This window comes from Saccopteryx leptura, chromosome 2 (genome assembly GCF_036850995.1).
Source record: "Saccopteryx leptura isolate mSacLep1 chromosome 2, mSacLep1_pri_phased_curated, whole genome shotgun sequence".
Classification (NCBI taxonomy): Eukaryota; Metazoa; Chordata; class Mammalia; order Chiroptera; family Emballonuridae; genus Saccopteryx; species Saccopteryx leptura.
In genome coordinates, this window is record NC_089504.1 from 364567054 (window position 1) to 364593419 (window position 26366).

General features: G+C 55.7%; 1 protein-coding gene and 1 non-coding gene across 5 annotated transcripts in view; one reads left to right on the forward strand and one right to left on the reverse strand.

Moving 5' to 3' along the window:
* The window catches only part of LOC136392635 (adenosine receptor A2b-like), a 244372-nt gene that overhangs the window by 188180 nt on the left and 29826 nt on the right, over positions 1-26366 (reverse strand). For all 4 annotated transcript variants that reach the window (XM_066364981.1, XM_066364980.1, XM_066364984.1 and 1 more), the window contains exons 2-3: positions 8854-9027; positions 1228-1363 (exon numbers count right to left, since the gene is read on the reverse strand). In XM_066364981.1, the coding sequence (XP_066221078.1) occupies positions 1228-1363; positions 8854-9000 (283 nt within the window). In that variant the 5' untranslated portion in view covers positions 9001-9027. The remainder of the gene's footprint in view (positions 1-1227; positions 1364-8853; positions 9028-26366) is intronic.
* Positions 20932-21007, forward strand: TRNAG-GCC (transfer RNA glycine (anticodon GCC)). The gene has a single exon. It is a non-coding gene; the product is annotated as a tRNA-Gly (tRNA).

The window sequence follows — 26366 nt, forward strand, 5'->3', positions numbered from 1 at the left end:
GACCCAGCGAGCTCGGGCTGCGTCCCTTCCCTCCTCCCTGTCCCTGACCCCTCGGGCGGGCGTGCCTCAGGAGTTTCAACGCTGGATCTCTGGGGTGTAGCTGTGTGGTGAGCAGGGACTGCTTCACAGAATGATAGCTGTTCCATGGGTTGTAGCTTCAAAGGGGGGGGCAGGGGGGGCTCTCATGCCACCCCTCCTCCGATGTCACTCTCCCATTCCTTCAGGTTTTAAATTGCTTGTGCTCTGAATTCAAATCAAATAAAAAATAATAATAAAATAAAAACCTTTCCTGTTTCTCAAAAAGATAGTAACACTGAGAAAGTTCCTGATTCCAGTGGCCACTGCCGTGGAAGCAACTCAGAGAACTCTCTGTGAGAGTCCGCCCACTCCCCACGGTGCGGAATGCCCTATGCCCACCTCTGCAAGTGACCCACAGGGCCGGCTCTGCCCTATGCCCACCTCTGCAAGTGACCCACAGGGCCGGCTCTGCCCTATGCCCACCTCTGCAAGTGACCCACAGGGCCGGCTCTGCCCTATGCCCACCTCTGCAAGTGACCCACAGGGCCGGCTCACTGACAACCCCGGGACACACGCCGCCTTGCCGGGATTCCACATGCACGTGGTGACAGATGGACAGCTGGAAGGTCAGAGGGAACCGTGCCCCACCCCCGCCTGGTACCTTCTCTTCTAGTCTGTCTCCCCACTCGACGCTGTGACCTAATACGGTTCCCGGCCCAGAGTAAGTGCTCAATACAGATCGGATAAAAGACAAGATGGGCCAATCACTGAGGCGCTTTCATACGGCTGGGATGAATGGCCCTCCTGAGCCTCTCCAGCCTGGGTCCCTCTGACCTGGGACCCTCCAACCCGAACCCCTCAGACAAGAGTTCTGCTGACCTGGGACCCTCCAACCCGAACCCCTCAGACATGAGCTCCTCTGACCTGGGCCCCTCCAACCCGAACCCCTCAGACATGAGCTCCTCTGACCTGGGACCCTCCAACCCGAACCCCTCAGACATGAGCTCCTCTGACCTGGGCCCCTCCAACCCGAACCCCTCAGACATGAGCTCCTCTGACCTGGGACCCTCCAACCCGAACCCCTCAGACGTGAGTTCCTCCGACCTGGGACCCTCCAACCCGAACCCCTCAGACATGAGCTCCTCCGACCTGGGACCCTCCAACCCGAACCCCTCAGACATGAGCTCCTCTGACCTGGGTCCTTCCTACCTGGGTGGCCCCTCAGGCGGCTCTCGCTGATCTCAGAGATGGTCCCGGCCGTCGAAGTCTTTTTTAGCCGAAGGACCCCGGGAGCGGTGGTGCCTCCTGGTTTGTTGAGCATGTCCTCACTGCTGGCCCTCTTGAGCTATGTGAGAGGCGGAGGGGAAAAGAGAGGACAGAGCGATACGTTTTCAGTAAGGAGTGCTGGACACCGAGAAGGCACCCGAGAAGCACCCCCGCCAGGGGTTAAGACGCAGCGCTGGCACATCGAGGGGCACAACAGTGCCGCGTGGACAAACACCAGGGCTGGACGGACCTGTGGGTATCGCTCACAGGACGGAGTGCAACCTTCCGTTACTGCCTCAAAGGACAGTGTAAGATTATGGTGAGTATCACCCAGCATGTCGCATTTCAAATAAGGAATTCTTTAAAACCCTGCTTTCCTGGGGGAAAATAAATTTAAAGAATGGGAACTGATGAAGAAAGAACCGAGAGGCACCAAAATCAGCACACGGTGACACACAAAACAAGAATTCAAGGACCACAACGTGGATTTAAAAGTACATGTCTGTATTATAATTACGTATGTATGCTGTCAGATGGGTACTATATTTACTGTGAGTTACAGAAATGTCTAATTGAGCCTGACCCGTGGGGGCGCAGTGGGATAAAGCATTGACCTGGAACACTGAGGTCGCCGGTTCAAAACCCTGGGCTTGCCCAGTCAAGGCACCTATGGGAGTTGATGCTTCCTGGTTCTCCTTCTTTTCTCTTTTTCTCTCCCTCTTCCTCTCTTTCTTTCTCTCCTCTCTAAAAACTGAATGAATAGGCCTGACCTGTGGTGGCACAGTGGATAAAACGTCGACCTGGAAATGCTGAGGTCGCCGGTTCAAAACCCTGGGCTTGCCTGGTCAAGGTACATAGGGGAGTTGATGCTTCCAGCTCCTCCCCCCTTCTCTCTCTCTGTATCTCTCTCTCCCTCTCTCTCTCCTCTCTAAAAATGAATAAATAAAATTTAAAAAAAAACTGAATGAATAAAGTCATTTAAAAAAAGAAATGTTTAATTGCTAGACTTCACACCTAGAACTAATAATATAATATTGTATGTCAACTGTAATTGAAAAATAAAATACTTAAAAATATATGTCTGGCCCTGGCCAGTTAGCTCAGTGGTAGAGCATCGGCCCGGCGTGTGGAAGTACCGGGTTTGATTCCCAGTCAGGGTACACAGGAGAAGCGCCCATCTGCTTCTCCACTCCTCCTCCTCTCGCTCCCGCCCTCCACCGCCCTGCAGCCATGGCTTGGTTGAAGCCAGTTGGCCCTGGGCGCTGAGGATGGCTCCATCGCCTCTCCTCAGGCGCTAAAATAGCTCAGTTGCTGAGCAATGGACAGGCAGCCCCAGATGGGCAGATAATCACCCCCTGGTGGTCATGCCGGGTGGATCCTGGTCAGGGCACATGTGGAGTTTGTCTCTCTGCCTCTCCAATTCTCACTTAAGAAAAAAAAAATCAATATATATATCTAGAGGAAGCAGAGAGAAGAGATACAAAACACCTGAATATCTACCAGGTGCTCAACGACAAGTGCTCTGTATATGATCTCACACAGACAACAATGTGTTCAAAGGGAAGAAAGAACATTCTGGAGTCCGGAAGGACACTGATCATGGATGGCAGAAAGACAGCAGAACCCCTTTTCTGCCTTCTTCTCTGCGGTGAAAAGGGAGCACACACATTTGTTGGGAGAAACTGACGTTTAAGAGAGGGTGCGTATCTCTGGGCTGGCGGGAGGGGTGGGGGGTGCCGGGAGTTGGTGTGTGGCCTTTCTCTCCAGAAGGGTTTTCAACCAGTACGGTAACGACGTCACTGCTTGGAGCCCTAGGGGCAGGATTCATCAAAGTGAACACGGAATAGAATCTGTCAAACCAGGTTCAGCCACAGTGGGTCTGAAATCAAAACGTGGCGTGGGCTGCGCTGAAGAGAGCACAGTCAGAACTCGCGGCTCGTCAGGGGAAACGTTCTCCGTGTTGACAGCCGCGCTGGCGTCTCAGTCGCGGGCGGACGGCGGAGGCCAGACGTGCGGTGGGACTTCCTGTTCCAGGCGCGGAGGCCAGACATGCGTGGGACTTCCTGCTCCCGGCGCGGAGGCCAGACGTGCGTGGGACTTCCTGCTCCAGGCGCGGAGGCCAGACGTGCGTGGGACTTCCTGCTCCAGGCGCGGAGGCCAGACGTGCGTGGGACTTCCTGCTCCAGGCGCGGAGGCCAGACACGCCGTGGGACTTCCTGCTCCGGGCGCGGAGGCCAGACGTGCGTGGGACTTCCTGCTCCCGGCGCGGAGGCCAGACGTGCGTGGGACTTCCTGCTCCAGGCGCGGGGGCCAGACGTGCGTGGGACTTCCTGCTCCAGGCGCGGAGGCCAGACGTGCGTGGGACTTCCTGCTCCAGGCGCGGAGGCCAGACGTGCGTGGGACTTCCTGCTCCAGGCGCGGAGGCCAGACGTGCGTGGGACTTCCTGCTCCAGGCGCGGAGGCCAGACGTGCGTGGGACTTCCTGCTCCAGGCGCGGAGGCCAGACGTGCGTGGGACTTCCTGCTCCAGGCGCGGAGGCCAGACGTGCGTGGGACTTCCTGCTCCAGGCGCGGAGGCCAGACGTGCGTGGGACTTCCTGCTCCCGGCGCGGAGGCCAGACGTGCGTGGGACTTCCTGCTCCAGGCGCGGAGGCCAGACGTGCGTGGGACTTCCTGCTCCCGGCGCGGAGGCCAGACGTGCGTGGGACTTCCTGCTCCAGGCGCGGAGGCCAGACACGCCGTGGGACTTCCTGCTCCAGGCGCGGAGGCCAGACGTGCGTGGGACTTCCTGCTCCAGGCGCGGAGGCCAGACACGCCGTGGGACTTCCTGCTCCAGGCGCGGAGGCCAGACGTGCGTGGGACTTCCGGCTCCAGGCGCGGAGGCCAGACGTGCGTGGGACTTCCTGCTCCAGGCGCGGAGGCCAGACGTGCGTGGGACTTCCTGCTCCAGGCGCGGAGGCCAGACGTGCGTGGGACTTCCTGCTCCAGGCGCGGAGGCCAGACGTGCGTGGGACTTCCTGCTCCCGGCGCGGAGGCCAGACGTGCGTGGGACTTCCTGCTCCGGGCGCGGAGGCCAGACGTGCGTGGGACTTCCTGCTCCAGGCGCTGAGGCCAGACGTGCGTGGGACTTCCTGCTCCCGGCGCGGAGGCCAGACGTGCGTGGGACTTCCTGCTCCGGGCGCGGAGGCCAGACGTGCGTGGGACTTCCTGCTCCGGGCGCGGAGGCCAGACGTGCGTGGGACTTCCTGCTCCCGGCGCGGAGGCCAGACGTGCGTGGGACTTCCTGCTCCGGGCGCGGAGGCCAGACGTGCGTGGGACTTCCTGCTCCGGGCGCTGAGGCCAGACGTGCGTGGGACTTCCTGCTCCGGGCGCGGAGGCCAGACGTGCGTGGGACTTCCTGCTCCGGGCGCGGAGGCCAGACGTGCGTGGGACTTCCTGCTCCAGGCGCTGAGGCCAGACGTGCGTGGGACTTCCTGCTCCAGGCGCGGAGGCCAGACGTGCGTGGGACTTCCTGCTCCGGGCGCGGAGGCCAGACGTGCGTGGGACTTCCTGCTCCGGGCGCGGAGGCCAGACGTGCGTGGGACTTCCTGCTCCCGGCGCGGAGGCCAGACACGCCGTGGGACTTCCTGCTCCCGGCGCGTTTGGATTCCGGGTTTGCATTGGACGGACCTCTCCAGGGTCTCAGCCTGTAGCGCTAGTTGGAAGCAAGACGCAGACACCAGCGCAGGGATATGGCCGCAGACGGCGTGGCGCTGGGCTGCGCATTGCTGCGTAGGATCCCGCAGGTCCTCCCGTTTTCCAAGCCTGCCCGTCCGCCAGCTGTTCTGACCGCTGAGCTTCGTCCACTGGAGCCGGTTCCCAATCAGCTCCTACTTCCCTGGAGAGGCGTCTGTCTGAGTGTGTGGAGCTCAGTCTGAGTGAGCTGGTCGAGCGTGGTCTACGCGCTTTAAGAGGGACGCTTCCTGCGGGACAGGACCTAACGACAAGGAACGCTTCCACTGGAACTGTCAGTAAAGACCTGAGTTCAGGATTAGTGATGTTGATGATGATGATGACGGATCTCTCCATTTCTGGAAGGTCTTGAAAGGCCACAGAGAAAGACACAGCCTGCTCCCCTGCTGGTGAACCCGCAGAAAAGGCTGATGAACCAACAGAGCACTAAGTGACAGTCCCCTGGTCTGTACGTGTGCTGTCAGGTGGGTAAGAACACAGGAACATGTATGTACTGATGACAATACTCTATACTTTGAACCAAAAGATGCAGAGGTGGAATGGTCTGTCTTAGGAGTCAGTCTAGACGTGAGTTGTTGTTTTTTTCCAACCAACTTCACTGAAACCATCTAATGGGGATGCATTTTTCTTAGAGAGGTTCCTATTCTACAAAGTATCTCTATCTGTACAAATGTTTTTATATGAAGAACATAGTGTCTGTCTTTGTGGTTTTAAAGAGGGCTGTAAAGTAACATTGTTTCATCTGCCTGTGGGGGGGGAAAAAAAGAAAGGGACCCCCTAAATAATCTCACACTTCTGGTCCAGGAAAGTTACATTCAAGGTTAATGAGAAAAATCACAAATGAGGGCTCCCGACTCTTCCAAGTCTTCTGGAAAGGCCACTACTGAAGAGGAACGTAGTTCTAGACGGGGACTTGGAACCGTTACAGCACGAAAACGATAAAACACGCCATTCCTGGCTACTGAGTCAGGGGCTGTGATTTCTCTTCCTTCGCATTAGCAAATTTAAAAAAATGACAACAGCCAACACAACAATAGCCGTCCGGTGTGAATGAATCAAAATTACACCTACTTTGTGTGTGTGTGTGTGTGTGTGTCAGATTGGCAAAAATACATATACATATTTTTTGATGTGCTGCAGAATCTTAGTAATTAGTTTATGTGTGCCATGAGACGAAAAAGGTTGAAAATCGCTGTTCTAGAATACTGGAGGCTGAGTGATGCCCAGAGCCATTAAAATATATCTGACATATGGATTAAACAGTGTGTACAGCCCTCGAATCAACAGAGACACGGAGTAGTAGTCCAAAGGCCCGGTCCCATCCTCCTCCACTGGCATTTTAGGGGTTGAAAGGTTTTCAAAATTAAAAAAAAAAAAAAAAGCAGTTTCCACTTTTGTACTGTTTACATTTCAGGGTACCACATACCCCCAAATAACTTAAAAGAGAAAAGAAATGCTCCTACCAAGTGTCACTGAGGTGGTGGACAAGGTGCTCTGCAGATGGGAATGTAAACTGGTGTGAACATTTTGGACAACCGGCACCATCCGCTAGGGCTGAGTGTCCATGGCCCAGTGCCCGACGGGCAGAGGCAACAGAGGGCAGGAAGACGGGAGTCTGCAAGCAGTGGGAACACTTCCCACTTCGTGGTCCCAGTCTGTATTATATCAGATCTGATCCTGTCCCTTTAGGCAGAAAGACAACTAAGACACGTTACATACAGGCCCTGGCCGGTTGGCTCAACGGTAGACTGTTGGCCTGGCATATGGAAGTTCTGGGTTTGATTCCCGGCCAGGGCACACAGGAGAGGCGCCCATCTGCTTCTCCACCCTTCCCCTTCTCCTTCCTCTCTGTCTCTCTCTTCCCCTCCCGCAGCAGAGGCTCCATTGGAGCAAAGTTGCCCTGGGCGCTGAGGATGGCTCTGTGGCCTCTGCCTCAGGCGCTAGAATGGCTCTGGTTGCAACAGAGTGATGCCCCAGAGGGGCAGAGCGTCGCCCCCTGGTGGACATGTCGGGTGGATCCCGGTCGGGTGCATGTGGGAGTCTGTCTGCCTCCCCGTTTCCAACTTCAGAAAAATATAAAAAAAGAAAGAGACATGCTACAGCCTAACAGGGCGCCCTCTCCTTCCCACACAGCACGGGGAGCATGGGAACAGCGAAGGTTTTTCAACAAGCAGCAGCTCATGCCCCCAGCACCTTCCACGAGGAATTCCATTTGAGGGAGCTGTATTGCTTGGAAGATCTTCAGGAAGCAGAACACAGAAAGGCAGAAAGCTCATTCCCCCATTCTCCTGAGCAAACAGCCAGTGCTGCCCATCCCTGATCACCATTTTCTGGACACAACATCAGGCATGGGGAGCTGCTGGCCTCGGCTCCTAGTCCTTGCTCTTTCTCTGTCTGTGGCTTTGCATCCTGGTCGTGGGATGCCGCTTGAGCACGGCTTGTGATGCCTGGTTTGTCACAGAAGATCCCTACGAAGGCGTGCCCTTCGGTGTGGCTTTGACATGTTTACTAAGTCCTTTCACTGACCTGATCAGCGGCCAAGCACCTGCCCATGAAACTTAACAAAAGGAAAAAGTTTAAATAGCCTGACCAGGAGGTGGCGCAGTGGATAGAGCATTGGACTGGGACGCAGGGGACCCAGGTTCGAAACCCTGAGGTCACCAGCACGAGCGCGGGTTCATCTGGTTTGAGCAAAAGCTCACCAGCTTGAGCCCAAAGGTCGCTGGCTTGAGGCCGAAGGTTGCTGGCTTGAGCGAGGGGTCACTCAGTCTGCTGTAGCCCCCTGGTCAAGGCACATATGAGAAAGCAATCAATGAACAACTAAGGTCTCGCAATGAAGAGTTGATGCTTCTCATCTCTCTCCCTTCCTGTCTTTCTGTCCTTATCTGTCCCTCTCTCTGTCTGTCTCTTTGTCAAAAAAAGAAAAAATATTCTCAATTCCACAGAGATGGTAGGAAAAATCCAAACTCCTGTCTACAATCATCACACATAACATAATCCAGTCTTTTCAAGAGCCTCTGTGTAGGTAGGTTATCCTTCCTCTGATTTCATCTCGGGGGAGTAAAGCAGGGATTGGGTGTAACCCGGCAGGAAAGAGCTGAGGCTCACAGACCGTGTGCCCGAGGCCCAAGCCGTGGTGGACACCAGGCGGGAGGAGGAGTTGGCAGCGGAGACGCTAAGATGCTGACCCCCGAGGGAGGAGACAACCGGGAGAAGACGCTCCCAGACACGGGGCCTTATCCACAGTGCCAGCTCCGCTGTCAGGTAAAGACGAGGATGAAGAGTCGGCCGCTGGATCACCAGGGTCATCAGCGACCCTGACCCCCATCCGGTGGGTGCCGGGGATAAAACTGACCAGAAAGCCCAAATAACCCAGGGCAAGGGGTCTGAATGACTGTTAACCACTTTTTCAGACTTTCCTTCCCTGAGCCACCCATTTGCTTCACTCCTGTAGGTCGGGGTACGCTGGTCCTCCTGGGACCCCATCTGGAGGCCCCGTTCCAGCCCTGCGAGGCTAAGAGCTTCCGCTCACTGCCCTCTTCCCATCCCAGCCCTGCGAGGCTAAGAGCCTCAGCTCACTGCCCTCTTCCCGTCCCAGCCCTGCGAGGCTAAGAGCTTCAGCTCACTGCCCTCTTCCCGTCCCAGCCCTGCGAGGCTAAGAGCTTCAGCTCACTGCCCTCTTCCCATTCCAGCCCTGCGAGGCTAAGAGCCTCAGCTCACTGCCCTCTTCCCACTCCAGCCCTGCGAGGCTAAGAGCCTCAGCTCACTGCCTCTTCGGTCCTCCCGAGCGGGGACACCGGACCCCCAGCCTCCCCTCCCTGTGCGTTCCGGTCTGCACCTTGCTGAGATGGGACTCGAAGGCCAGCGAGGTCGAAGACTTAGAGCTCTTCATGCCAGGAGAGGCCGAGGGAAGGGGCCGCGTCCGGTCGGCCCCATGGCCCCCCACTCTGGTGACCGGGTTCCAGGACTTGGCCGTGCTCCTCATGTTGGTCAGGTGAGTCTGTCCGTCTTTCTGCAGAAGGGTATAAGAGAGAAACGGGGGAGTTCACCTCTTGAGCCTGCTGAGCGACCTCACAGAGCTGTACCCCCCAGACGCCACGTTCACTGCTGTTGTCACGGAGACCCGGTGTCCGTGCCTGGGCTGCGGCTACAGCGCTGTTGCTAAGACAATGCCTGGGCACTAAAGCTCATTTTTACAATTTCACCAAACAATAAACACATGTGCAATGTTACTGATGTTCTGGTGATCCTTTCAGAAAAAGATGGCTTCTCATTCATGCATACCGAATGCAATATGATCATGCACCCATATACTCTATAGATCAGGGGTCCCCAAACTTTTTACACAGGGGGCCAGTTCACTGTCCCTCAGACCGTTGGAGGGCCGGACTATAAAAAAAAACTATGAACAAATCCCTATGCACACTGCACATATCTTATTTTAAAGTAAAAAAACAAAGCGGGAACAAATATAACATTTAAAATAAAGAACAAGTAAATTTAAATCAACAAACTGACCAGTATTTCAATGGGAACTATGCTCCTCTCACTGACCACCAATGAAAGAGGTGCCCCTTCCGGAAGTGTGGTGGGGGCCTGATAAATGGCCTCAGGGGGCCGCATGTGGCCCGCGGGCCATAGTTTGGGGACCCCTGCTTTAGATAACTCCCCATGGAAAACAAACAGGTCAGCTTGAGCCAAGGCGTACGATGTCCACCAACCTTGCAGCCATAGGGATGACAATGGCATGACCCACCTAATTTTTAAACAGATGTCAATGAATTATCTGAATCTTAGAGTTCACAGATGTACAGCTTTTTCCCTTCTCTTATGTTACGATCAACAACTTAAGATATAACTATCGCCGGGCTCACGTTATAGTCACACACCTACATTTTTCAACATCTGCCCGGGTGGCCCCTGAAATTCAATGCCTCTCACTTATTCCTCAAAAGAAAGATAAGAATATGAAGATGAAAAATGGCAGGAAGAGGGATGGGAGTTTTCTTTGTGATCTTTCTATTTTTCAAGAGTTTAAGACCTTGGTAAAATGAAATGAAATGAAATAATTAAATGAAATGAAATTAAAAAGCCCTCTCAGTTCACATCTAAACTCCTCTCTCTTGAGTTTGTTTTTGTTTTGTTTTTGTTTTTTGTTGTTGTTGTTGTTTTGTTTTGTTTTTTGTATTTTTCTGAAGCTGGAAACGGGGAGGCAATCAGACAGATTCCCTCATGCGCCCGACCGGGATCCACCCGGCATGTCCACCAGGGGGCGATGCTCTGCCCATCCGGGGCGTTGCTCTGTTGCGACCAGAGCCAGTCTAGCGCCTGAGGCAGAGGCTACGGAGCCATCCCCAGCGCCCGGGCCAACTTTGCTCCAATGGAGCCTTGGCTGCGGGAGGGGAAGAGAGAGACAGAGAGGAAGGAGGGGGGGGTGGAGAAGCAAATGGGCGCTTCTCCTGTGTGCCCTGGCTGGGATCGAACCCGGGACTCCTGCACGCCAGGCTGACGCTCTACCACTGAGCCAACTGGCCAGGGCTTCTCGTTTTTTTTTTAAGATTTTATTTATTCATTTTAGAGAAAAAAGAGAGAGAGAGAGAGAGAGAAGGGGGAGGAGCAGGAAGCATCAACTCCCACATGTGCCTTGACCGGGAAAGCCCAGGGTTTCGAACCAGCGACCTCAGTGTTCCAGGTGGGCGCTTTATCCACTGCGCCCCCACAGGGCAGGCTCTAAACTCCTCTCTGAAGCTCTGGACACAAATCTGGCGGTCTTCAGGACAGTGGGTTTGAAAACTGTTCAACCATTTGCCAAAGACGGACTGGGCTGTGTGCCCTGAGGTGACATGCTCGGGGTCCCTTCATTGGTATCCCTACACCTTTTTGTGATTCTCCCACCCAGGACCTTCTGAAACCAATCCAATTATTCCGACCTGACTGTGCCCAGGGGGACTGCTCCCATCCGGACCCCTCCTGCCCGCCATGTTGTCATCCTCAGTCCCTCCGCGCTTCCTTCCCGTTCTTCTCCCCAGACTAAGCCGTCTATTTCATACCCACCCGCCAGCCAGGCTGTTCCCTTCCAAGTCCACCTTCTTCCAGAATTCTAAATACACAGCAGTGAAACCCTCGGTGTCCCACTTGCTTGAACCAGGAAACCTACAGTTCGGGGAAGTGCCAGGACGGGCTCTTTTTTGTTTGTTTTTGTATTTTTCTGAAGTGAGAAGCAGAGAGGCAGAGACAGACTCCCCCGCATGCGCCCGACCGGGATCCACCCAGCTTGCCCACCAGGGGGTGATGCTCTGCCCATCTGGGGTGTTGCTCTGTTGCAACCAGAGCCATTCTAGTGCCTGAGGCAGAGGCCATGGAACCATCCTCAGTGTCCGGGCCAGCTTTGCTCCAATGGAGCCTTGGCTGCGGGAGGGGAAGAGAGAGACTGAGAGGAAGGAGAGGGGGAGGGGTGGAGAAGCAGATGGGCGCTTCTCCTGTGTGCCCTGGCCGGGAATTGAACTCAGGACTTCCACACTTTGGGCTGACGCTCTACCACTGAGCCAACCAGCCAGGACCTGCACCCTGCTCTTGTTCACCGTGTCTTAGGATGTGATCAAACACCGCCTGGCCCTCACCCCCAGCCCAGACCAGCATCTCCCTAGTATTCTCCAAATTGGGAGGTTTCTCCTCTCTCTTGTTCTGTCCAGCCCAGCCCTGGGCTCTTCTGGGACAGACTCGGAAAGGTTGGCTCATCCTCAGAGCTGTCCACCCACAGCGCTCGGCCCACCTGGGTCCTGCACTGCGTCCCCTTCGGGGAAGTCCTTCCGGCCACATGGAGAGAGGAGGTGGCCCCAGGCCCATTCTTCACTTTCTGCAGATTTCATCCAACCTGCGCCTCCCCACCTCCCCCACTTCCTCCATGGCCCTCCTTCCACCCCTCACCCTGGCTGTCTGATACAGGGAACACCGGTTAATTACACAAGGGCCGTCATGTCCCACAGTAGCCACACCGACCCACTCCGAGCCTGGCGAAGCACAGCTACACGGGCGGCTCATTAAATCCCCACTGGGACCCTACGACGTAAGAGTCACCCCCAACTTACAGAAGGGGAGACTCCATTAGGCTCAAAGAAGGCTACTAAGCTCACACTGCGGAGATCACGACACAGACGGTACAGTACTGACACCCAGGTCCAGCCGGCTTTCAGCACCAGGGACGGTCCGTCCAGCCTTTCTGAAGAACCTGGGCCCTGTGGGAGGCACGAGGGCTCCCGGGCCCGATGTCCCTGGTCCCGTGGGAGGCACGAGGGCTCCCGGACCCGACGTCCCTGGTCCCGTGGGAGGCACGAGGGCTCCCGGGCCCGACGTCCCTGGTCCCGTGGGAGGCACGAGGGCTCCCGGGCCCGACGTCCCTGGTCCCGTGGGAGGCACGAGGGCTCCCGGGCCCGACGTCCCTGGTCCCGTGGGAGGCACGAGGGCTCCCGGACCCGATGTCCCTGGTCCCGTGGGAGGCACGAGGGCTCCCGGGCCCGATGTCCCTGGTCCTGTGGGAGGCACGAGGGCTCCCGGACCCGATGTCCCTGGTCCCGTGGGAGGCACGAGGGCTCCCGGGCCCGATGTCCCTGGTCCTGTGGGAGGCACGGGGGCTCCCGGACCCGACGTCCCTGGTCCTGTGGGAGGCACGAGGGCTCCCGGGCCCGATGTCCCTAGTCCCTGGTCCTGTGGGAGGCACGAGGGCTCCCAGACCCGATGTCCCTGGTCCCGTGGGAGGCACGAGGGCTCCCGGGCCCGACGTCCCTGGTCCTGTGGGAGGCACGGAGGCTCCCGGACCCGACGTCCCTGGTCCAGACCCAGCTGCGCACTGTTTGCTGGGGGAACGCGGGCAGGCGTTCTCGACGCGGTGACTCTGGCTCTCTCCGCCTGGCAGAGTGGCATCGTTCATGCCCACGTCCCAACACCGTGAGGATGGAAGGGAGCCCGGAGAGCGAGGGCCGGGCACACGGGGGAACTTAAACATGAGCTGCCCTTCCCACAGACACTGTGCGAATGATGTTTCGGGGAGGCCCAGTCCCCTTTTGTTCCTGCAACAACAATACACGGCGTCGGAGCAACGGAATCAACGTTCGGTAGCAGAGGCCCGGACAGACACACCAGGTGTAAGGAAAGTTCTCTTTGTGTCCACAGAGCAGCAATGTTCATTTAAAAATGTGAGAAAGGAAAAGTAGAGAGGAAAATAAACACTGAGAACAGACAACTGACAGTCGTTAGAACTGGTCCCAGCCTTAACACACCCTAGCTGCTGAAAGATACACGCTGGTGGGAATGCTGGTGAGTGATACTTTTCTTTCTTTCTTTTTTTTTTTCTTAAATGAGAAGCAGGGAGGTGGAGTGACAGACTCCTGCATGCACCCCAATCGAGATCCACCCAACAAGCCTCCCTAAAGGATAATGCTCTGCCTATCTGGGGCTGTTGCTCAGCAACTGAGATATTTTTAGCACCTGAGGCAGAGCCATGGAGCCATCTTCAGCACCTGGGGCCACCTTGCTCCTACAGAGCCATGGCTGTGGGAGGAGAAGAGAGAGAGAAATAGAGAGAGAGAGAGAGAGAGAAAGGCAAGAGGGAGTGGGGTGAAGAAGCAGATGGGCACTTCTCCTGTGTGCCCTGACCAAGAATCGAACCCAGGACATCCATATGCTGGGCTGACGCTCTACCACTGAGCCAACCAGCCAGAGCTGAATGATATTTTTCTAATGGACATGAAGTAGTAACAGAAAATACATAGATGGGCTCTGGCCACATCTAAGACTATGAAAAAGAAAAGGTGTCACTCATAAATCCTTTGGTTTCTAAAAATCCTCCCAAACCACCTCAAAGGATCAAGCCGATCAAGGGATTGCGGTGAAATCTAGGAACCCACTCCCACAGCGGCAGGCAGAAGGTCTTTCTGGGGAGTGTCTCGTTTAAATTTTTCAAGTATTTTATTTTCTTACCTGGCTTATTTCCTCTCCAGAGTAGCGTAAGATGTATGTTTAAACTGTAACCTATCAACTGTATGGCGTAAAGCAGAGGAGAGAGCGGGAAGGAGGGCAGAGAGAACGGCGACCTCAGGGACACAAGAAGAAGAGGTGTTGGGCACCGGAGGTCAGAGCCCGCGGGCCAGCCTCCTGCCGCCTGCGGCACGGTACGCTGCCTGCCGCCGTCAGAGCCTGCGTCGGACGGGTGGCTTTGGGGGCCTCTGATTTACTACCATTTTATTAAGGCGAGAAAACAGAGAGGCAACTGGGAAGCCCTTCTGGACTTTCACAGAAGAACGAGTTCCTGAGAGCGGGCGGGGCACGGAGGGCGCGGCTCGGAGCACAGTCAGCGCCAGGAAGCGGGGCGCTGAGGCCCTGAGGTCCGGAGCTGACGGAGTGAGAATGTCCCACATAGCTCAACCGCCAGGGGACTCGGCAGGAAGCGGAGTGGGAGTGAGCAGCACGGCGAACACGTCTAGCTGGAGCTCTTCAGAACGTGCGTCCAGCTCGCTCGTGACCTCCTCCGCCCTGGCGGTTCTGACCTGGGCGTGAGCGGGTGAACAGAGCCCGCCCTCCCCGCCTGGGTGGGGGGCGTTTGGCAATGCGTGGGGATGTTCCGGTTGTCCCCCAACGTGGGGGGTTGCTACTGGCTAGGGCCAGAGATGCTGCTGGCCAGCCTGCAACTCTAAGGGCAGCCCCACCGCAAAGGAGCGTCTGGGCTCAAATGTCAGTGACCAAGGCTGAGCCACTCGGAGCTCGACGAAGAACAAGAACCTTGGGTCAACTGGTTCTCCGACCCACACCCGCTTCCTTTCCCGCCTGACACCTAAGTGTTCACGCTGAAAATCAGGCGGACGGGCCGCCGAGGGAATCCCAGGCTTCGTCTGGAGACCACAGGGAACATGTCAAAGCATTTCCTGTGCTCCTGACATGAAACATCCTCCCGTTAGTTAGCTCCAGATTCCTTCCCCGGAAAGAAGGAAAACAACCGGTATTTCTTTCCCCGCCATCTCGGAAAGAAAAACAGCAAACTAGAATTCAGTCATGCTCCCATCGGCCGGAAGTCACTTTAAGAAAACGAGAAAGAACCAAGAAGTGGGATAAAACAAAAAGCTAAATGGGGCCTGACCTGTGGTGGCGCAGTGGATAAAGCGTCGACCTGGAAACGCTGAGGTCACCGGTTCGAAATTCTGGGCTTGCCTGGTCAAGGCACATATGGGAGTTGATGCTTCCAGCTCCTCCCCCTTCTCTCTCTCTGTCTCTCTCTCTCCCTCTCTCTCTCCTCTTAAAAATGAATAAATAAAATTAAAAAAAATAATAAAAAAAAAAGCTAAATGGGGGGGGGAAAAAAGAACATTTGCACATCACTAACCAGCCACACACCACTGCAAGCCCGGAAACCAACTTTAAAAACGACATGAGAACGTGCAGACACTGCGAAAACACTGCCACAGAGCAGAAGACCCAGAGCGAAGAGGGTGTAGTCCGGGATAAGAAATAGAGGAGGAATGAGGTCACTAACCCTGAAATGCAGACAAGAGAGAGAGAGACAGAGACAGAGAGAGAGAGAGAGATGCTCTAATCTGGGAGCTATATTGAGACCAAACGTTCTCTCGGAATCACTGCCCCGGGCAACCCTTCTGTCTCCAAAGCTCAACCAACAAGCTGGCATCCCACAGAGCCGGATGGCCACTAATCGGTAGTTACTGCCTTACCTAGATTGTGGTTTTACATGAAAGCATTCAAAGTGAGGGGCCGAGGCAGCAGAAAAGACGATGGGAAAAAAATACTTCAAGAGCTCTTTCTCTAGAAACAGTTTTAAAAGGCCCTCCTGAAGAGAAAGTAAGAACAAACATGGCAGTGCCCTGCCAAGAGCATTCCACGGGGGCAGTCCAGTCTTCTCGACAGATGTGCTAAGTAAGACAACAGGATGTCCACCTTCAAAAGAATCAAGTTGGGCCCTTCCCTAACACCACAGGCAAAGCGGAACTCAAAAATGGATCAAGCCCTGGCTCAGTGGTAGAGCATCGGCCTGGTGTGTGGAAGTCCCGGGTTCTATTCCTGGCCAGGGCACACAGGAGAGGCACCCATCTGCTTCTCCACCCCTCCCCCTCTCCTTCCTCTCTGTCTCTCTCTTCCCCTCCCGCAGCCGAGGCTCCATTGGAGCAAAGTTGGCCCGGGCGCTGAGGATGGCTCTATGGCCTCTGCCTCAGGCGCTAGAATGGCTCCAGTTGCAACAGAGTGACGGCCCAGATGGGCAGAACATCGCCCCCTGGTGGGCGTGCCGGGTGGATTCCGGTCGGGCGCATGCGGGAGTCTGTCTGACTGCCTCCCCGCTTCTCACTTCAGAAAAATACAAAAAAAAACCAACCCAGAAATGGATCAGAGCTCTAAATGGAAGAGCTACAACCTGTATACCTCTTAGCAGAAAACACAGAGGGGAAAAGCTTCGTGACGTTGGATTTCGCAATGGATTCTTAGAGACGATACCAAAAACGCAATCAGCAACAACAAAAAGTGAATTGAACTACAATCGAAATAAAAAACAAACAGTTTTGTGCATCAAAGGACATCATCAAAAAGTTCTTCAGAATATCCAAAATCAAGTCATCACACGATAGAGCAATTCCGCTTCGGGGCGTATTCCCAAACCACCGGAAGCGGGGTCTCAGACACTGGTACACCCATGTGCATTATTCACAACAGCCACAGGGCGGCAGCAACCCAAGTGTCTGTTGGTGGATGAACAGACCAAATGAGGTCCATCGCCGAGTGGGATGTTATTCAGCCTTTAGAGGGAAGGAAACCTGGACACCTGCTACAACCCGGACAGACCGTGAGGACATGATGCCAAGTGGAATTAAAAAAAAAAAAGAAGAAGAAGAAAAGAAAAAGAAAGACAAGGCAGAAGGACTTCACTTAGGGGAGGTACCTAACGCCCTCAAGTTCACAGAGAGAAAATAGGGTGGGGGTAGCCAGGGATGGGGGGGGCAGAATAAATTGGGGGTTCTCGTTGAATGGGCCCAGAATTTCACTTTTGTAAGATGAAAAAAAACAACAGTCCTGAGGTGAGATGGTGACGACGGCTGCACCACAAGGTGAATGTGCTTTTAAGGACACGGAATGTTCACTTCAACTGTTTAAGCTGGTAGATTTTATACGATCACCATTTAAAAAAAAATGTCATGAGAAGAAACAAAACAAAAACTGTGGGGTAAGGAGGGAACTGGGGACCTTTTTTTATTTTCTTTTTCTTTTTTTCCAATCTATTTAAGGCAGAGGCCTCTCCAGCGGTAACCCTCAGGCCCCAGCCCTGGCCCCCTGGGCGTGCCCCCGGCCCCGCCTCCGTCCGGGACTTTTTTTTTTTTTTTTTTTTTTTTTTCATTTTTCTGAAGCTGGAAACAGGGAGAGACAGTCAGACAGACTCCCTCATGCGCCCGACCGGGATCCACCCGGCACGCCCACCAGGGGGCGATGCTCTGCCCATCCTGGGCGTCGCCATGTTGCGACCAGAGCCACTCTAGCGCCTGGGGCAGAGGCCAAGGAGCCATCCTCAGCACCCGGGCCATCTTTGCTCCAGTGGAGCCTCGGCTGCAGGAGGGGAAGAGAGAGACAGAGAGGAAGGAGAGGGGGAGGGGTGCAGAAGCAGATGGGCGCTTCTCCTGTGTGCCCTGGGTGGGAATTGAACCCGGGACTTCCACACACCGGGCCAACGCTCTGCCACTGAGCCAAGAGGCCAGGGCTCAAAACTGATTCTTGTCCACTTCACCTCGTTGTGCGGCCCCCGAGACCCTGCTCTGAGACCTCCCCCAGTGAATGTTCTCTCTCCTCCTTTGACACACAGGCCGGTCTCAACTTTCTGACAGGTTCTGATACTCCCACCTTAACCCTCCAAAAAGTCAGAGGCTCTCTTTCTTTTCTTTTTTTTATTTTTTTAATTTTATTATTTATTTATTTTTTTTGTATTTTTCTGAAGCTGGAAACGGGGAGAGACAGTCAGACAGACTCCCGCATGCGCCCGACCGGGATCCACCTGGCATGCCCACCAGGGGCGACGCTCTGCCCACCAGGGGGCGATGCTCTGCCCCTCCGGGTCGTCGCTCTGCCGCAACCAGAGTCACTCTAGCGCCTGGGGCAGAGGCCAAGGAGCCATCCCCAGCGCCCGGGCCATCTTTGCTCCAATGGAGCCTTGGCTGCGGGAGGGGAAGAGAGAGACAGAGAGGAAGGAGGGGAGGGGGTGGAGAAGCAAATGGGCGCTTCTCCTATGTGCCCTGGCCGGGAATCGAACCCGAGTCCCCCGCACGCCAGGCCGACGCTCTACCACTGAGCCAACCGGCCAGGGCCTGGAGGCTCTCTTTCGATATGTCCAGGTGCATGTGTGCCCCCTCCCCATCCCCCTCCCGCCTGCTCCTGGCAGAGCCCCTGCAGCCTCCCGCCTGAGCGACAGTATCCTGACAATCCCCCTCGTCCTGCCCCCGGTACTCAATGCCTACGCAGCAGCCGGAGAGCGTCTTTAAAAATGCAAATCGGCCCTGGCCAGTTGGCTCAGCGGTAGAGCGTCGGCCTAGCGTGCGGAGGACCCGGGTTCGATTCCCGGCCAGGGCACACAGGAGAAGCGCCCATTTGCTTCTCCACCCCTCCGCCGCGCTTTCCTCTCTGTCTCTCTCTTCCCCTCCCGCAGCCAAGGCTCCATTGGAGCAAAGATGGCCCGGGCGCTGGGGATGGCTCCTCGGCCTCTGCCCCAGGCGCTAGAGTGGCTCTGGTCGCAATATGGCGACGCCCAGGATGGGCAGAGCATCGCCCCCTGGTGGGCAGAGCGCCGCCCCATGGTGGGCGTGCCGGGTGGATCCCGGTTGGGCGCATGCGGGAGTCTGTCTGACTGTCTCTCCCTGTTTCCAGCTTCAGAAAAATGAAAAAAAATAAAAAAATAAAAAAAATAAAAATGCAAATCATAAAAATGGCTAGTACGGTAAATTCCAGGTTGCATGTTTTTCACCACAGTTCAATTTTTAAAAGTTATGAATAAGGGTGACGGGTATACAACATAATTGAATGACAAGATAACCTGGACATGTTTTCTTTGAATATATGTACCCTGATTTATTGATGTCACCCCATTAAAATTAATAAAATTTATTTATAAAAAAAAAGACACACATAAAAAAATCCTACAAATAATTGTAGGTGCACTACATACAAATTTCTGAGAAATATGTTATAATAATTAAGTCAAATATTAAAGGAAAAAATATAAAGTCCAAGCGTACTTTTATGGTAATTTCTTTAACAAAATTAAATTTATTCTGACATTAAAAAAGAAACAAACAAACAAACAAAAAAGTTATGAATAATATTTTAAAACACAAATACAGATCGTGTCACTCCCGGCATGGGGCCGTCCGTGCATGTGGGAGGAGGCACTTACCACGTTGATGCTGAGTTGATGGGTAAACACACAATGAAACAATGAAGTAGTGACACTCCTTCACACGTGATACACAACACAGAACTGTCTCTGAACAACGGCAAAAACAAAATCCCCAAAGTTGCTCTTAGGATGAGAACCCCGTTGATACGATACAGAGCCTTTTAAGGTCATTACCTCCAAATAATACTCCTGTTGATCTATCAACAGGAACATTATATAAAAGTTCATCTCAGGCCTGACCAGGCGGTGGCGCAGTGGACAGAGTGTTGGCCTGGGATGCTGAGGACCCGGGTTCAAAACCGCCAGGTTGCAGGTTGGAGCGTGAGCTCACCAGTTTGAGCATGTGATTCGCTGGCTTGAAGCCCAAGGTCGCTGGCTTGAGCCCAAGGTCACTGGCTTGAGCAAGGGGTCACTAGCTCAGCTGGAGCCCCCCAGTCAAGGCACATACGAGAAAGCAATCAATGAACAACTAAGGTGCTGCAACGAAGAATTGATGCTTCTCGTCTCTCCCTTCCTGTTTCTCTCTCTCTCTTTCTCGCTAAATAAATAAATAAATATTAATCTCATTTACTCATAAATGCTTGCGTTTCCTCAAGTTAATCAACACCCAATCTCTAAAATCATCTGTTACATCCATTTCCTGGAATGATTCCTGAAGGGTGGCTTTTTAAAATGTTTTCTATAACGTCCTAGTTTTGCAGTACCAGCAAGGACTTTCTATTTCTATGGTTTCAAATTTCAGCCGTCTTCCTTGTCCACAGAGTAATAACTAAATTGATGGCAGGTGCTTTGAAAAGTGGTAGCCAAGGGAAACCATCAACGTCGGGACCCCCCCACCCCACCCAATCATTTCAAATGTCTGATCTCAGCACCTCCTCTTTCATCCAACCTTTTCTGTTTCTTTGTTCCTAACTGGAGCCCCCACGTCGGACGGGACCAGAGGCAAAGCCCTGTGAGGTCAGCGGTGCAGCCTCCAGTGGAACGGGCGGCCAGTTCTCACTCAGTCGGCTCCGTTTCCTCCGGGAACAATGCAAGAGCTTCAGGGCATGCTGCCCCACCCGCCCAGCCAAGCTCTGGTGCCCTCCACCCACAGGCCCCGCTGCACTGCTCTGGCACTACCAACCCCCAGAAGGAGGGGACACATCCCCTCCCCCAGCACTGCTGAGCAGAGATGCAAACAGGGGACCCCGTGACAGGAGCTCCTGTCCCCAGGTGCGATGTAGTTCCCCTCACCCCGTCCACCGTCTCCTCTTGGCTCACCCTGCGTAAGCCACACTGGCCTCTGGCCGAAGGAAAATACAAGCAAGAAGGAAGCCCCAGCCCTGCAAACTCAGAGGTGCAGCCTCAGGGTCCCACGTCCCCCCCACACACGCCCCCCTCCCCGCACCACGTAGCTGGCAGATGGGACGCGTCAGAGTAACCAGAGGGCGTCCCCTCACAAGTCCCCTTGCGGAGAATGGGGCTGAGCAGTTCAAGAATTGTAACGAGGCCCTGGCCGGTTGGCTCAGTGGTAGAGCGTCGGCCTGCCGTGCGGGGGACCCGGGTTCGATTCCCGGCCAGGGCACACAGGAGAAGCGCCCATTTGCTTCTCCACCTCCCCCCCCCCCCATGTCCTTCCTCTCTGTCTCTCTCTTCCCCTCCCGCATCCAAGGCTCCATTGGAGCAAAGATGGCCCAGGCGCTGGGGGGATGGCTCCTCGGCCTCTGCCCCAGGCGCTGGAGTGGCTCTGGTCGCAGCAGAGCGACGCCCCAGAGGGGCAGAGCATCGCCCCCTGGTGGGCAGAGCGTCGCCCCCTGGTGGGCAGAGCGTCGCCCCCTGGTGGGCGTGCCGGGTGGATCCCGGTCGGGCGCATGCGGGAGTCTGTCTGACTGTCTCTCCCCGTTTCCAGCTTCAGAAAAATACAAAAAAAAAAAAAAAAGAATTGTAACGAAAAAATCCCACCGACAACCCACTTCCAATTCCAGGGCAAGAGCGCTGGTGTTGACGTCCCCAGCCTCACGGTCCAGCCCCCACCCCAGCGACCGATGGGACCTCCTCACGGGGCTGGTTTCCCCATCAGCAGTCACTCCATCAGGACCACTTCATCGCTCCTCCCTCGAGAGGGGCGTGCCCACCCCTACTCCCTCCTCTCTGCTCACCTGCATCTCCCGGCAGACAGGGTGTCCTTGGACAAGTGTCTGACAGTGCGTATATGTACGGGCTGTGGGAACAACCCACTGAATAATAAAAGTAAATTTTGATTTTGGCAAAATATAGAACTTATAGATGAAAAAAACCATCCAGCCTGACCAGGTGGTGGCGTAGTGGATAGAGCGTCGACCTGGGGCGCTGAGGACCCAGGTTCTAAACCCCGAGGTCACGCTGGCTCGAGCGTGGGGTCATCAACATGATCCCATATCGCTGGCTTGAGCTCAAGGTCTCTGGCTTGAGCAAGGGGTCACTGGCTCAGCTGTAGCCACCCACCCCTCATCAGAACACATATGAGAAAGCAATCAATGAACAACTAAGGTGCTGCAATTATGAACTGGATGCTCCTCATCTCTCTCTCCTCCTGTCTGTCTCTCTCTCTCACTAAAAAAAAAAAAAAAAAATGCAGACTGGACCATGGTTCCTCTCCTGCTCCTGCTCAGAGCTGGTGGTCTTCCCTGCTGGTACGGTCCTTCTGGGGGCCTGTGGCCCCTGACAGGCTCAGAAAGGACGGCGCCAGGGAGAGGGGGGTGTTCTGTCGCGACGGCCGTCATTGGGAAAGGCAGTCCGAAGTCTGAGAGCTGGAGCAGTTGGGGGCGGCAGGGTCCCCACGGGCCCAGAGGCCACATCGCGTGCTGCAGCCCTGAGAGCTGGAGCAGTTGGGGGCAGTGGGGTCCCCACGGGCCCCGGCCACACCGCGTGCTGCAGCCCCGAGAGCTGGAGCAGTTTGGGGCAGCGGGGTCTCCACGGGCCCAGGGGCCACACCGCGTGCTGCAGCCCCGAGAGCTGGAGCAGTTGGGGGCAGCGGGGTCCCCACGGGCCCAGAGGCCACACCGCGTGCTGCAGCCCCGAGAGCTGGAGCAGTTTGGGGCAGCGGGGTCCCCACGGGCCCAGAGGCCACACCGCGTGCTGCAGCCCCGAGAGCTGGAGCAGTTGGGGGCAGCGGGGTCCCCACGGGCCCCGGCCACACCGCGTGCTGCAGCCCCGAGAGCTGGAGCAGTTGGGGGCAGCGGGGTCCCCACGGGCCCAGAGGCCACACCGCGTGCTGCAGCCCTGAGAGCTGGAGCAGTTGGGGGCAGCGGGGTCCCCACGGGCCCAGAGGCCACACCGCGTGCTGCAGCCCTGAGAGCTGGAGCAGTTGGGGGCAGCGGGGTCCCCACGGGCCCAGAGGCCACACCGCGTGCTGCAGCCCTGAGAGCTGGAGCAGTTTGGGGCGGCAGGGTCCCCACGGGCTCCAGCCACACCGCGTGCTGCAGCCCTGAGAGCTGGAGCAGTTTGGGGGCAGCAGGGTCCCCACGGGCCCCGGCCACACCGCGTGCTGCAGCCCAGGCGCCTCAGAGGCCAGGAGGGGAGGGCCCTGGCGGTCCATCTGTCTGAGGAACGGGACAGCCTCCTGGGGGGACTCTCCCTGTAGGGGGTGAGGGGGTGGGCAGGAACTGAGTCACCCAGACCACACTGAAAGAGCTCTGTCCTCAAGAAACTCTAAGGCAGGGGTCCCCAAACTTTTTACACAGGGGGCCAGTTCACTGTCCCTCAGACCGTTGGAGGGCCGGACTATAAAAAAAACTATGAACAAATCCCTATGCACACTGCACATATCTTATTTTAAAGTAAAAAAAACAAAACGGAAACAAATACAATATTTAAAATAAAGAACAAGTAAATTTAAATCAACAAACTGACCAGTATTTCAATGGGAACTATGCTCCTCTCACTGACCACCAATGAAAGAGGTGCCCCTTCCAGAAGTGCGGCAGGGGCTGGATAAATGGCCTCAGGGGGCTGCATGTGGCCCGCGGGCCATAGTTTGGGGACCCCTGCTCTAAGGTCTCCCACCGCATCCATGGCGTCCTTGGGGACATACTGGAGACATGGCTCTCTGGCATGTCCCAGGTGGGAAGAAAGCATGGTGGGGGTGGGGGGCAGTGTGCTGGGGCACAGCCCCCGCCTGCGGGCCCAGGGACAGTGGAGCGGTGTCTGCAGGGTGGTGGGTGGTGGGTGGTGAGGACTGGGGTGCCATGGTCAGCCTGGTGGAGGAAGGGGAGGGACAGAAGGGGAGGCCATGCACAGCTGAGCTTGCTAGCAGTCGGCCGTGCCTCCTGGGATCACCAGACAGGAGCGAAGGGAAGACACAACTTTCTTGGAGCTTCTATAGGGACCTAAACTTGCACCTGCAGTGCCCGCCTGCCTACCCCAGAGGCACGGTGGAGAACCTCTCTGAGTGACGGGAAAAGCCCAAGACTTGGCACGGCCGCCCGCCTGCCACTGCTAGGGACTGAGTCACAGCAGTGGATGCAGCTGATGACTCTCTGCTGTCATGTTCCTGAGGCAGTCTTTCCTAGCCCAGAGGTGAGCAGGGCCAGCTGGCTACGGGACGTGACTTCTGTGCTCTGCAGGGTTAATTTATCCAGTGCCCAGAATAGGCCCTGTCCTTCCCCTGCATAAAACGCTTCTAGTACTGTGTTTTAAGGATATGCAACAGCAATACATACATGTATGTACGTATGTACACACGCACGCAGGCCTCCAATCTGAGGGGTGATGTTGCAGGCTGCACTGGGATCACCTGGTCATTTCACGTTCCTCGCGTGGTCCTGGGAGCCACTCCCCAAGGACAGCTCTGTGAGCTCTTCTGCAGGGTGGGATGGAGGACAGTAAGGAACAGCCGGGTGGCTGCCCCCTAAGGACGGGCTCACTTGTGATACAGACTCGCTCAGCTGACGTGTAGTGAAGAAAGACCGTCCCCTGTCCTTCAGAGAACACGGCGGGAGACGTGTAGTGAAGAAAGACCGTCCCCTGTCCTTCAGAGAACACGGCGGGAGCCCCGTCGTGAAGCCGCCCTCACCTCCTCTTGTTTCAGGTGACGCACACCACGTGCTCCGCCCACTCCTGCCGGGCACCTCGCACCGCAAACCCAGCACAGCGAAATCCTCCGCGCTCCAGGCCTCCCCAAGGCCACTCCACACCCAGAACACAGGGCTTCCCACCCTGATTCTTACTTTCAACCTGATCCCTGCTTTCCCACAAACCTCAGTTCCCGGCCCCTCGTCCAGCGGGCAGTCCAGCTTCTCCACCACGATGAGTGCCCTCGGACCCCTCACACCAGACCTCAGTCCCCGCCCCCTCGTCCAGCGGGCAGTCCAGCTTCTCCACCACGATGAGTGCCCTCCGACCCCTCACACCAGACCTCAGTTCCCGCCCCCTCGTCCAGCGGGCAGTCCAGCTTCTCCACCACGATGAGTGCCCTCCGACCCCTCACACCAGTCCTCAGTTCCCGCCCCCTCGTCCAGCGGGCAGTCCAGCTTCTCCACCATGAGTGCCCTCCGACCCCTCACACCAGACCTCAGTTTCCGGCCCCTTGTCCAGCGGGCAGTCCAGCTTCTCCACCATGAGTGCCCTCGGACCCCTCACGCCAGTCCAACATTCTACTGACTTTTCTTCCCTCCAACTCCCCGGCCCCAGTGATCTTTGAGCAAAGCACTGTGTCTTATTCCCCCGTGGTTTCACAGCTCTGGGCCCCATGTCTGGTCCACAATAAACATTAGTTAAACATAGATCATAAACCGAAACATGAAACCTAAAGAAAACTACAAAACTGCTGGAAGAAAACCGGAGGAAAACCACTGTGGCCTCAAGTCGGGCAGTGATTTCTTAGGTACAACACCAAAAGCATGATCCATAAAACAAACTTATTTTCCTTCTTTTCCAAGGGAGAGGAGGGGAGATAAAGAGACAGACTCCCATATGCACCAGGATCCACCACGCAAACCCCCATTTGAGGGCGATGCTCTGCCCATCTGGGGCCATGCTCGCAACAAGCTATCTTTAGCGCCTGAGGTGGAGGCTCCACGGAGCCATCCTCAGCACCCAGGGCCGATGTGCTCGAATCAATCGAGCCATGGCTGTGGGAGAGGAAGAGAGAGAGAGAGAGAAGGGGGAGGGCAGGGTTGGAGAAGCAGATGGTCGCTTCTCCTGTGTGCCCTGGCCAGGAATCAAACCCAGGACACCCACATGCCAGGCTGATGATCAACCACTGAACCAACTGGCCAGGTCCCCTAAATGGCCAGAAGGCAGAAGCTTCATCCACAGGGGACACACACACACACACACACACACACGTGTGAATGGGTCATCAAATTATAATATATCCACACCTGGCAGAACACAACATAGTACATGCTTCCATTGATATGAAATCTAGAAGAGGCAAAAATGACATAGAGTGGCAGTGGTGGACCAGTGTCTGCCTGGGGTCACAGGGTTGGGGGTGGGGGCGGTGGCCTGGAAAGAGACCTTCCATAAAGAGACACAGAGGAAACTTTCTGGGGTGACGGAAATGTTCATTATCTTGATTGTGGTGGTTGGTGGCTCCACAGGGGCACACACGAAGCCAAAGTCCCCGAATCATACATTCAAGACGGGCATCCGCTGAGACTCGGAAGCCAAGACATGAGGAGGACCCCATCCCTGTCCCTTCGCCCCCTCTGTACCTAGCCAGCCACCAAGTCCTGTCACTCTGACCCCAAAACCTCGCCCAGATCTTCCTCTGCGCCTTGTCCCCCGAGCCAGACAGGCGGGCATGACCGCTGGGTCCCCCACCTAGACTCGGAGCCGCAGCCACGGCCATGCTGCTAGGAAGTAGGCTTTCTGGAAACACATGTCCACTCACATCCGTCCCCTGCTCATAAACCTTCCACCACCACCACCCTCTTCAGGAAAAAGACCTCATCCCAGGC